We start from the raw sequence: 12,834 nt of genomic DNA, 5'->3' as shown, positions 1-12,834 counted from the left end.
GAGCGTTCTCCTCCACGTCTCTGCACAGGTGCATTTCTAAATGTGCCCGAGCTGTCTGAAAAAGAAATGGCTACGTGCCGTGACATATATATACATTAAACCCTCTTCGTTCTGATACAGAGATCTGCTTTTGTGTTGCACATTTTGTATATATATACTGCCACTTACTCCTGTGCCCCGGACTCACTTCGGTGTGTGCTGAAGCCCCGGACCCACGGCCGTGCGTGGAGCTCAGCGATCCTTTGGGCTGTGGGTGTGCGGGGGCCGGTGGGTGCTGCGGGCCGCAGGTTGGTGGCAGAGAACCAACGTGCGTTGGGAGCAAGTGGAGAGCGGCACCGCTTCGGACAGGCGTTTGTTTAGGGGAAAAGGAGTTGAAATGACTGCCACAAACATTGCGAGGAAACGAGTCTCGCGGAGCAGGGAAGCAGGAGCAGCTCGGCGTGTGAGGTATCGCTGTGGAACTGCTTCTGCTTCAGACCCCGGGATTAATCAAAGAAATCGGTGCGGCTGATGAGGAGTTATTCAGCAGCTGAGCTCTGGAAAGCTGCATCCCTGCTTTCTTTATACATTTTATTATTTTCAATTGGGTTGAAAAATTAGGAGCGTTTAGAGAAAAGAAATACACATTTCTTCTTCCAGCGGGCTGGAAAACTCTGGTTTTGCCCTCCACACACGCACACACACACACTATCCTTCTCTTTCTATTTTCACGTCCTCCGAAGTTTGCGGTGGGGCCGAAGGGAAGGATGCTCTGGAGGCTGCTCCTCATTCCCCCAGCACCGGGCCTGGCGGTGCACACACACACCCCCCCGGGGCAGCCCCGTCGCTCCGCACCCCGCGGTTCCGAAGGGGCAGCCCCAGCTCCCGGAGTCTCGGTCCCCCCGGCGGGGCTCGGCCTCTTTGTCCGGTAGCGGAGGGCAGCGGGGGCCGGGCCGCAGTGGGGGCACTGCCAGCACGGCGTGCTACCCCACCCTGAACGCTGCCGCCGCTCGGCACAGGGCCGCGTTCCGCCCCGACGGGCCAGGAAGGGGCTGAGGGGCCGGCGGGGCGCGGTGCGGAGCTCGGGCCAATTTATCAGTTATTAAAGGGCCCTTCCCGGTCCCGCAGAGCTCAGGGGCATTTTCTCATCTCCACTCCAAACAGGGAAGGGGAGGGGGGGAAAAAAAAAATGTAGTCAGCTATCTTTAATCATTGACTCGAGGGCACATTTCACATCATCTCTCAAATCTGCATTTTTTATGAAGTGGCCAAAACGTGTGCTGGGTGTCTAATTTTCTCTCCCTTATAGGCGCTAAGAGAGGTAATGAGAAATCGGCTGGAAATTAACTTGCCTCGGCCCCTGCAGCCCGCTCCCCGCACACAGCCCGTGCCCCCGCACGCCCTTCTATAGCAACGGGACCGCAGCGGTGGGGCGAAGAGGAGGGAGGCGAGGGCTGAGAACTGGGGAATGAACCACAAACTTCACCTTTCTCCGCCGCCCCCAGCGAGTGGCGGGGATCCCCGTCCAGGGACAATGGCCGCGTTCCCGGGGCGAGGAGAAGGGCGCACACGAGCCACATCTCCGGGTGTGGAGATGCTTCATCTTCCCACTGAGGAACATCTCCCAAACCGAACCCGGCCCCCGGAGCGCAGGGAGCTCCGCGAGTCCCGGCCCGAGGGATGCGGGAGGCGGCGGCTGGGGGAGGACATTTATTTCCGAGCTTTTAACAGACGGAAACGCGTTATCGCCGTTGTCGTTATCGTTCCCCTTATTATTCTTATTATTAATTCCCGAGCTGCCGGAGTTTTCCACCGCGCTTTTCCACCGACGCGGGGGAGGCGGCCCAGGACGGAAGGTGCCCCCCTGCCCGCCCGGGGCTGCCCCTTTGCCCCTCCCTCCCCATCCCCCGGGCCCTCCCGCAGTGCCCCTCGGGGGCCGGGAGCTGTTGCTGCTGCCCGCGTTGGGCACCGCACAAGGAAGGAGAGAGCAGTAACGCCTGCGGCTCGGAGCCGGCGATCCGCGGGGCTCTGGGAGCTCCGAAACGGGCCGCGGGGAAACCGCCTCGGCTGGCACCTGTGCTTCTGCCCCTCTGCTCTAATTCTGATGTCTGCTCACTGTTTGATGGCCCTGGAAAAACTTTTTCTTTTCTTTTCTTTCTTTTCTTTTCTTTTCTTTTCTTTTCTTTTTCTTTTCTTTTCTTTTCTTTTTTTTCTTTCTGTTTCTTTCATTTTCTTTCTTTCTTCTTTCACCTTCTTTTCTCTCTTTTCCTTCTCTTACTCTTCTGGTCCCTCAATTCTTTTCCTTTTTTCCTTTCCTCTCCTTGCCCCTCTCTCCTCCTGTTCCCCCACTCCCTCCTCTCTACCCACAAAAGCTACAGGACTTATTTTCTCATGTTCTGTTTCCCTGTTCTTATGTTTTTCACTTTCACATTAAAATCTCACCACCACCCTATTTATCCATCCATCCATCCATCCATCCATCCTGTTTTCATCTGAAAATTAAACGTTCCCTTCTTTCATTCTGTCCTTTCTCTCTCTCTCTCTCTCTCTCTCTAATATCAGTAAAAATCAATGTGTCTCCCGTCCATCCATCCATCCCGATTCCTATCTCTCACTTAGCTCCATCCTTTTTATTTTCCTTTCTTCCACACACTATCACAGCACTCATTCTATGTCTGCAGCCCCTCGGATTATTGGTGATGCCCCACTTTTCTTTCTTTCACCTCTAGGTGGGTGACCCCCACCCTCTCCATCCCCCGGCCCATTTCTCCCCTGACCCACAGAATTCCAGCTCAAAGCCCAGCCCAGGGGACAGCCGCCGGCTCTGGAAACTCGTCCTGAACTCTTTGGGGGCAGAAAGAAGAGAAGGGAAAGGTCTCCCGAGCTGTGCCTGGGCTCGGTGTGACGGGAGGGACGCGACGGGGCGTCCCGGCCGAGTGCGAGCGTTCGGGGCAGCGCTCCTCGATGGGAGCTTCACTCGAGAACATCGCAGAGCGAGATCCCCCTGGGTGCGACTGCAGCGGCTGCCCCGCGCAGCTCCGGCCGTGCCTCCCCGCACCGCACCGCAGTGCCCCCCCCTGGCGGCCCGCGGGCAGCCCGGGCCGGGCGGAAGGGCGCGGGGGCGGCGATACCGCTGCGTTTTTGTCGTTTGATTGTTCCGAGGGCCGGGGTTAATCATTGCGCCGTGCTGCCAAACATTGCCAGGCTGCCCCCCCCCGCCCCGGGGGCCGTGCCCCTCGCTCCCTACAACGGGGGCGGCCTCGGCCCACGCGTACGTCCCTCGTGGCCCTTCCCACGCATCGGGACCCCACGCCTCAACGCGGCACCAGGGCCCAGCACCGCAGGGTTTTCAGCTCTACCACTACTGTAGCGCTGAAATCACTCTGGAACCGCGGGGGACCGGGACCAGAGGGAGCCCCAGGCCTGGTGCAGTTCCCCTCCCCAGCGGCACCCCCTCGTGTTCTCCGTGCCTCCCGGCCGGGGAAAATAAACGCCACGCAGAGGGGAAGGCCCCGAGCTCCTCAGGGTTCTCCCAAAGCAATCACCTGCAGGTGCACAACTTTCTGATCCCTCACCGCTACCTGTTGCGGTCACTGCTGTTCCATCTATGGGGAAGGAGCCTGACACCTCCTGCCCGCATCGCCTCGGGACTTTATCCCTTATTACACCGGTCCCGGCTATTGCCTGAAGAGGGGGACGTGGGGCCTGGGCCTGGAGCGGAGGCTCGGGGGGGGCTCGGGAGGGTGCCTGGGAGGCTCTGTGGGGATCCCGGGAGGGTTTTGCTGCCCGGACGCAGGCGGGGCCGCTCCCGCTCTGCCTCCGCATTTCCCTGGGAACTTTCTATTCCAGAGTTAACTATTAACCGCAGGAAAGCAGGCAATTTTCTTCGGAATGCCAACTATTTCCTTCATCCAGCAGATAGATGGGGTGATTGATTAATATGGAAATTGATATTAAAATTCGGGTGGCGCACAGGAACGCTTTCCCCGCAGCCACAGCCGCCCGGGTACAGCCACACGCAGAGCGGCCGCCCGGGAGAGGAGTGAGGAGAGGCCACCGAAGGCTCTCCGTGGTTCTCCAAGAAGTGCTGTAATTGCGGTGTGCGGGAGAACGCGGCCACAGCCGCAGGGGCAGCCCCACTGGGAGAGGGCTGGGGGCACAGTGCGAGGAGCGAGCAGGGTCCCCTCAGTGAAGGTAGAGATTGATGCTCAGGAACAGAGACAAGCGGGTCCCCCAGAGCCCCCGGGTCCCCCTCTCCTGGGGCTCCCCTCGGCCCCCACATACACTGCCCCCAGCCCCTCTTTCTCCCCCCTCCCTCTTTCTGCCTTTCCACGCCTTTTGTTTTTCTTTTCCCCCCTTCCTTCCCCGTATCCTGGAAGGGCACTTCCCGACCCCTGCGTTGCCCCCCCCCTCCCCCATCCCTCAGTGCCCCCTGCCCCGGTGCCCCCCCGGCCGCCCGTCCCGCCGCCCGAGCCGCGCCGTATGAAGTTCTAACTGGTTGGTGTCAGGCAGCTCTCTCTAAGCAGCCTGGCGTGACGGATTAAACATCAACTAGTTAAATAAAAATTAATATCAACTGCCTCCTAACTTCTAATGTCATGTTGTTTATAACTAATGAACTGATTAGGGGATAAACACATCAGGAAGACATTTCTGCTTCCCTGCTCTTTCGAGAGAGATTTGCAGAATTCAAAGCAAATCTCCCAGAGTCCCTCCCGGGTTTTTCCCAGCCCGACCCGGTGCGGAGGGGGGGCTGGGGGCTGGGGGTTGATCCGCGGGGCCGCTCGGGGCAGCTCGGGCCCGGCCGCCCCTATTTAAGCCCCTCGGCCGCACACAGCGCACGGCAGCGGTGCTGGGAACGGGGCCGACCCGGGCAGCCCTGTCTGTGCCGCCGCCGCCGTTGTTCCCTTTCCGCGGCGGGCTGGAAAAAAAATGCTCATTGCTCCTCTATTGACTTCTGGAGCCCCATTTTCATATTTAAAATGAAACTTTTCTTCCTTTGCTCGAAGCGACAATCGATGCTCGTTAAGTGTTATGGAGGAAAGCGCTCCCCGCACCACCTTTATTTCCACAGCGATCCCGTGTCCGTGGCACGCTCCTCGCCTGGCCGCGTTGTTAACATTTGCCCAAACACTTCAGAAAAAGAAACAGAGGCGCTCGGTGCCCCCGCCCGCCTCATCCCGGGGAGGCCCCGCGCCTTTAAGTACTGTTTGCCCAGCACCGCCGGCTCTGACAAGACAATAATAACAGGGGAAGCTTTTTAAAACCAATTTAGCAAATGCAGAAATGTAATTTTAATGAAGAATCGATAGCAGAATGGTTCATTTTTCCTGGGACTCCTTGTTGGAGCTGAGAGAGACTTTCAATCAATGGGGAGATGGAAGAGGGAGGGGGAGAAAGAAAGAAAGAAAAATATTCGCTCGGTGATGTCTTTAGCACGGGGAATTTTTCTTATTTTCCGTGTGGCTTTGTTTTATTTGTTATTTATTCTCGGCAAAGAAGCCGGCACCGAAACGCGGCGGTGGGAGCTCAGCAGACGGCCGGGCGGAACCGGCAGCACAAAGCACCCCCGGGCAGCCGAGGGCCGCCCCCACCGCACCCCGAGTTGAGGGCTGCCCGGCCCCGGGGGGGGCTGCCCGGTCCTGGGGGCCGCACTGTCCTGCCCCACCCTGTCCGGCCACGAGCCCAACTCCGAGGAAGTTGCTCCCCGCCCCCTCGGCTCCCGTCCCCGCTGCCCCTCTCCAGGCACATGTGTAAGGTAATAAGACAACAAATGAATGCGCTGTGGCAACAAGGCCCCCCCGCAGGCAGCCGGCCCGGGGGAGGGGGCAGGGACCGGGGAGCAGATCCCCGCAAAGCCCCGCACGGCCCCGTGCCCCCGCCGCCGCACCGGGGCAGGTGAGTCCCTCTCCACTTTTCTAAGCAGCAGTGCTGCCTTTGCTTTGATTGTTATTTATTTTCCCCTCCTTTTAGCCTGTCCCGGCTCAGTAGAGCGGCGTTTCTTTCTCTGTGGCTGGCTACTTTTTTGTGTGTGTGTGGTGGTGGTGCCGTGGTGTGTGTGTGTGTGTGCGTTGTTATCTAAACCGTTTAGTTTTGGGTGGTTGCGCCTAGATCTCGAAAGTCAGCGGGGGAAAGCAAGACACCCGAGCGGGGAGGAGAGAAGCGAAGAAAAGGCCGCGGCGGATCCGCGCTCCGCAGCCGTCCCGGGGAGCCGGGCCATTAGGCAGAGAGAGGAGCATGGCTCAGAGCTCGGGGAGAGCAGGTAAGGGGCGGGGGGCGCTGCATATTCAGCAGGGAGGGGTGAGGCCGGCCCCCCGACTCCCTCCTTTGGCAGGAGGCCGCCTGCCCCCGCTCTCTCTCTCTCTCGCCCCCCCTTTCCACTCTCCATCCCTCCGCCCGCTGCCCCCTTTCCTACAGGGCCCCCGCTCTCTCCCCAGCGCTGCTGGCTCCCTGCCCCAGCCCGGAGTTCTCTCCCGTCTGCAAAAAGTTGAGGGCGTCTCCCGAGCTCCCCGCACCCCGCAGCGCTCAGGCCCCCCTCGGATCACCCGTTTGCCGTGCTGCTGCCGGCACCGCACCGGGCTCCGAGCAGCCGGCGCCGGCGGTAGCGGGCAGAGGATGGGAGCCGGGCCGACGTGGGGGCCGCGCCGCCCCCCGAAACCGACAGACGGGTCCCGGGGTCCCCTCCCTCCCTGTCTTCAATTTTACGATACGCAGACAAAGCTCCGAACGAGCGCTGTCGGAGAGGAAGGATTTTCCTTCCGTCGCTGTAAAAACACAACGAGGCGGTGCGGTTCTTTGAAATTACGTCGGTAAACGGGGCTCGGAATTTAGGGATTCGGGAGGGGGAAAAGGAGCGAAGCGCAAATGGAGGCTGAGAACGCGAAGCTGCCGGTGCCGGCCCCGAGGGCGGAGGGGTTCGGCAGGAGGAGAGAGCGGCTCTCACAGCCCCGTCCGTGCCGTACGGCCCCCATAGAAACCGGGCTGCGCTCCTCGAGAAATGTTCCTCGCCATCGCATCGTGGGGGTGGATATGTGCATGTACACACATCCACGAGTGAGGGTTTGTATTTTCCTGATCGAATCAATTAAACATAGCGCATCTGATTTGTATTATATGCGGATCTTACGCGACGTTACTAAAACGTAAAGGAAAAAAAAAAAAAATGGAAAGGCAACGAAAAAGGCCTCCTGAAAGGACAGGCCGGAGCGGATTTCTTTGGCTGTTCTGCACCGAATGTCTTCTGAGCCGAGACCGAAAAAAAACACCCAAAAAGCCTTCGGAAAGTTTGCTACCCCTCCGCTCCTTTTCCCTTCTGTGTTTTTAAAGGATCTGCCGAAGTCCCTTTGCATCTGAGGTTTAAATAGGGAGATCAATAGAAAACAGTTGTAATGATCTAATTAATTATGGCAAAATTAAAAGCGAGTAGAAAATCAATCTCTGATGGTGTTGAAGATGGAATTAAATTGATAGTCCATCTGTTCACCTCCTAGACCGTATAAATATGCAACCCAAGGACGGAGCTAATGGGATCAAGCTGCCGGGGAGACTCTCTCCACCTCTCTCCCTTCTTGTTACCCCTTTCCCTCTCGGAGCTCAGCTCCGCACACGGCCGCGCCGCTCCCGCACCGGGGCCCGCCGAGCGCCGGCCCGAAACGCCGCGGGGCGGGCGGGGGAAAAGCGGAGCGGCGGCGCTCAGTGACAGCGCGTTCCCCGCCGTGCTGTTTTTAAATCGAACGGACAGGCTTTAATATGACGATGATGACTACGGAGCGGCGTGCGAACGCCCGCTGCCGCTCAGCGTCCCTCTCCCAGCCGTCCGTTCCCCGCTATCTGCGTTTGCAGGGCAGGGCCGGCAGGCTGCGGGGCTTCCCTCCGTCCCGGCCCCTTTTCCGCGGTGGAGATCGGGGCCGGAGGGCAGCTCCCGGCCCGTGGCTGCCCGCTGCCCACCGCACCCACGGCCGCGGCGCCGCGGGGGGGCCGGGGCAACCCGAGCCGCAGCCCCGTGGCCGGGGGGGGGTGGGGGTCGGGCCCCGCCGGCTTCGCCTTCCGCTCGCGCTGCCGCAGCCGGGCGGAGAGAGCCCGGGGGGGCACCCGCGGCCCCGATCGGATTTATTAATTGATGTATTGAAAAGCGGGATTGATTGACATCCCCTAATGGAAATTACAGCCCCGCCATCCCGCTCAACGCTGCCCTCCCGGCCGTCCCTTCATAAAGGAACCCTTGAGGCGAAAGGTAGATTTTCATTTAAAGTGCACCGTCCTCAATTTCACAGATTAGATACATTTTAAACACAGACACACATATTGCAAATTAGAAGCTAATTTAATTATAAATCAAAACTGGGCATAAATCCGCACACACCACAAAGGACCCATTTAGCAGAACTCAACCACCTCCCCTAACCCTGGGAAAGCACCCCGCAGAAATAACGCCGTGCCCAGCGCGGGGCAGAGAGCGGGCACGGGCCGGGGGGATCCACGGGGGTCGTTTCCCCACGGCGGGGAGGGGGAGAGCCCCGCGTGGCGCAAATGAGATCATCACACGGGGACCGTTTCTCTATGAGAAAGGGATTCTCCGATAAACAAAAGTTTGCATAGATGTAGAAGGTTGTAATTCGGAACTTACAGGCTGGGAGGGAGTCGGAAGCAGCAGATTTTGAAGTCCGGCAGCTCGGGATGGACAAACGCGCTCACGCACACGCACACGCACACACACGCACCCGGAGCCGGGCTGGGGCTGCTCGCTGACGCCGGGCTCGCGGCCCCGGGGGGAGGCACGAGCTGAGCGGGTATTGCGGCGCTGCGCGGCTCGGAACGGCTCGGAACGGTTCCGCCCGGAGAGGCTCGGATCCTGCCGTGCCGCCCCGCTCCGCTGCCGGGCGTGCGCCGGCGGACCCGTCCCTCTATGCCCAGCCGGGATCCGGGGGATGCTCGCAGAGCTCCTTCCCCGCCCCCTCCGCCTCCAGCCCTTCTTTTGGAGCCGATTTCTCCCTCTCTCCTCTCCCCTCAGTCTCTCACCATGCAGACCCCCCATCCTGCAGCCCCTCGGTCTCCCCGCACTCCTCTCGCCGCTTCTCGCACTCAGACGCGCTGAGCTCCGGGGCCATTAACACCGCGGTGCGGGAGCAATGACTCTCGCTGCCACTCTGTAATTAGGCGCCGAACTTGTGCCGCTGCTGCTCCCGGGAACGGGAAGGAGCCGGGGATAGGCGGGCAGAAGTCCCAAGCCCGGCTCCGGCCCGGTTCCGACTCCCTCGGGGTGGGGAAGTGAAAAAAGTTTCCCTACGAACTTCCCCGGCCTCTCTGCGGTTCCGCAGACGGCGCCGCCGGCGGAGCGCCCCCGCAGTGCCCCGCGGCCCGCACCTGAGGCTCCCACCCTGCGCGAGGTGGGGGGGGAGAGGAGACGACTGCTGGGTCGTGTGTGGCACAGATCGTGATGGGAGAGGAGAGGGGAGAGGGAAGGAGAGAAGAGAGGAGAGAAAGAGAGAGTGAAGATAGAAAGGGAAGATGGAAAAAGGGAAATAGGAAAGGAAATAAGGAGGGAGAAAAGGAAGGAAGAAGAAAGGAGAGAGGAAGAGGAGAGAGAGGAAGTAAGAGAGGAAAGGAGAAAGAGAAAGAAAGAGAAAGAGAAAAGAAGAGAGAAAGAAAGAGAGAGGGAGGGAGGGAGGAAGGAGGGAAAGAGGGAGGAAAGAAAAGGAAGGAAGGAAGGAAGGAAGGAAGGAAGGAAGGAAGGAAGGAATGGAAGGAAAGGAAGGAAGGAAGGAAGGAAGGAAGGAGAAGGAAGGAAGGAAGGAAGAAGGAAGGAAAGGAAGGAAGGAAGGAAGGAAGGAAGGAAGGAAGGAAGGAAGAAGGAAGGAAGGAAGGAAGGAAGGAAGGAAGGAAGGAAGGAAGGAAGGAAGGTAGGAAGGAAGGAAGGAAGGAAGGAAGAAGGAGAAGGAAGGAAAGGAAGGAAGAAAATGAAGGCAAGAGGGAGAATAAAGGGAAAGAGGGAGAAGAGAAAGGAGAGAGAGAAAGAAGGAGAAGAGAAAGAAGGAGAAGAGAAAGAAGGAGAAAGAAAGAAAGAAGAAAGTAAAAACACAAAAGAATAAGAAAGAGAAAAGTAAAGATAAGAGAAAAAGTTAGAAGGAAAGAAAAAGGAAAGTAAAAGTAAGAAGAAAGAAAGAAAAGAAAGAAAAAAGAAGAAAGAGAAAGAAAGAACAAAAAAGAAAAAAAAATAAAAGAAAAAAAAGAATAAGAGAAGGAAAGTAAAAAGAATACAGAAAGAAAGAAGAAAGAAAAGAAAGAAAAGACAAGAAAAGAAAGAAAGAAAGAGAAAGGAGGGAAGGAAGGAACTGTAGAGAACTATTTCTCTCCCAAAGCAATTGGAGCGGTGCTCCCACGCCCCGAACCGCCCGCGCCCCGCAGCTCTTTGTGCGATCACTTTTGGAGCCGCGGATCCCGCTCTCCGGCCCGTCTGACTGCCAGAATGACCCTTTCCGGGGCACTGCAATGGGAGAGCAATGGGTTTTTCGCTGATCCGCAGCAGTTTTCGCTCCCTCCCCGTTTTTATGGGTGTATTATAGTTAGGGGTTATATAAATGTTTTTGCTTGTGATAACTGTAAATCCTAACATTTGCAAATGGCCCGGAGGCAAACTAACCTTGGACGGGCAGAGAGAGGGAGGGAGGGAGGGTCTCCCATTACTGCTGATTAAAAGGAGGCTTTAATAAGCGTCTAATTCACTCATCGGGAGTTTTATGGAGAAATTAGAGGCGGACACAAAAAAGACATCTCGGTGGGGGGGAGGCGATGCAGAGGGGGCTCACGCACCCAGGGCAGAGGGAAGAGGCAGCTGGGCCTCGGCACTGCTCGCTCCCGGCCCGGGCACCCGGGGGCGTCCCGGCCCGGCGGCGTGCGAGGCTCGGGAACGGGGCGCAGACAAAAGGAGGGGGCGAGGAGGAGGGCGAGCGGCGAGGCCGCAGCCCCGCCGCCATCCCCAGGCTGCTCGGGCCCGGCGGGGATGAGAAGGGCAGAGCAGGGGCAGAGCGGTTGAAGGAGCCCACCACGGCCCCATCTGCCTGTGGCCCGAGTTGGGGGGCTCTCCCGGCTCCGGCCGGCCCGTTGCGCCGAGAGGCGGCTTTGTTTCATTAGCGTCTCTTCACGTCGTCGGCTTTTCCCCCTCTTTCTTTCTTTTTCTTCTTTTTTTCTTTTTTATTTTTTTCCTTTTCCCTTTTTTCTTTTCTTTTTTTTTTTTCCTCCCCCCTTCAATGAGGCTGTAAAAGGTCTCCAGCTTGTCTCGTTTTTGTGGCGAACGCTCTCTTGTAAAGAGGAGAGGTTAAAGTGTCGGTGACTGAATAAAGAGCAGCACACGTGGGCTATTACCATTCAGGGCAAACAAATGCAGAGAAGGGGAAAGCCAGCAGCAGGCTCGGCGGGGGGAGGCCCCCCCGGCGCACGCCCGCACTCGGCCCGCAGCCCCGGCCCCGCCGCGGCCCCGCGTCCCCCAGACATGGAACCCACCCATGGCTCACAAAGGAGCAAGAGAAAGCGAGAGGGGGAGACACGAGGGGGTCTGAGATGGGAAAAAAAAGAAAGTAGCTTTAGGGGAAATGTGCTGTGGAGTGTGAAATTGCAGCCCGTGGTGCTCCATATTGTACCAGAAGCTCTCCAAAAACTCATCCTCCAACGTGACCAGAGGTGCTCGGAGGGAGAGGGGCTCGGAAACGCGGGGGGAGGGGGAGGAAGGGGCTTTCATTCTTTTTGCTCTCCCTTCCCTATTAATCGTTCATTTAAAGCCTAACTCGCCGTTTGTGTGTTAACCCGGGCCGCCCAGAGCAGCCCCGGCTCTCCCGCAGAGCCGACCCCCCCCGGGCCGCGGTGCGTTCCGAACCGCAGAGCCGCCCGAGGAGCGGCCCAATGCAGACCCCAGCGCTGACCCCCGCCCCACGGCCCCGCGCCCCCTCCTTTATTTGGTCCGTCGGAGGCCGGGTTCTACCCCTGCTTTTCTCACGCGATGCGAAATCGGTTGTCACGGGTCAGAAAAACATCCGAGGACGCTCAGGGCGGGTTTATCCCGTAAATCCGCGTGTAAAGTGTTGGGGAGCGCTAAGGCAGAGCTGAACAGCCAATATTCAGGCTGACATCGCCCGGCGAGGGGACGAGGAGAGGAGATCCGCGAGCCGAGGGCCGGCAGCTCCCCAGGTCACGGCTCGGAGCGCTGCTCCCGGCTGCGGATGCCCGCACCGAGCCCCTTTGTTTCCAGCGGCCGCCTTCGGGCCGGACCGGGCGGACCGAGCCGTGGGGAGTCAAAGTGCTGCGGGGGGAGCCAGGGCCAGGGAGAACTGGGCCAACAGAGAATGCTCTGGCTTCGTCAGTTGGAGAGAGCCGGGTAATGACGCCGATCGAAAGATGCCTATCGCCGCAACTGCCCCCCAAAGTTTGTTTTTCTTGAAATTTCCGCAGAGAGGCAGGCGGCTCTTCTGAAGTGTAAATGTTTGTAGGTGGGGGGGAAGGGCAGGGATGGGGGGGATCCTCGGAGCTTCTGAGAGAGTAACAGAAAGAAAGAGATGGAAAGAGACGGGGAAAGGAAACACAAGAACCAAAAAACAGAGAGAGAGATGGATATGGGTAAAAAAGAAAGGATAGGAAAGGGAAGGTGAAGAAGAGAAGAGAAGGGAAGGAAGGGAAGGGAAGGAAGAAAGGGAAGGGAAGGAGGAAGGAGGGAAGGGAAGGGAAGGGAAGAAGGAAGAAAGGGAAAAGGAGAAAGGAAAAGGAGAAAGGAAAAAGGAGAAAGGAAAGGAAAAGAAAGGAAAAGAAAGGATAAAAGGAAGATAGGTACTAAGAAGAGTATGAAAGAAAGAAGAGTGCCTGTCTTCC

General features: G+C 58.2%; 1 protein-coding gene across 1 annotated transcript; it reads left to right on the top strand.

The window, feature by feature from the left end:
* Nucleotides 1–4,823: 4,823 nt before the first annotated feature.
* On the top strand, nucleotides 4,824–7,413 carry LOC107315780 (skin secretory protein xP2-like). The gene is given in 4 exon segments (XM_015866480.2): nucleotides 4,824–5,831; nucleotides 5,833–5,877; nucleotides 6,091–6,241; nucleotides 6,417–7,413. Coding segments are annotated over 4 exon segments (633 nt in total). The 5' UTR covers nucleotides 4,824–5,756; the 3' UTR covers nucleotides 6,779–7,413.
* The last annotated feature ends 5,421 nt before the right edge of the window (nucleotides 7,414–12,834 follow it).

This window comes from Coturnix japonica, chromosome 6, assembly GCF_001577835.2.
Source record: "Coturnix japonica isolate 7356 chromosome 6, Coturnix japonica 2.1, whole genome shotgun sequence".
In the NCBI taxonomy this organism is placed as follows: domain Eukaryota; kingdom Metazoa; phylum Chordata; class Aves; order Galliformes; family Phasianidae; genus Coturnix; species Coturnix japonica.
Note: the sequence above shows the minus strand (reverse complement) of the source record. Positions and strands in the feature narration are given on the sequence as shown.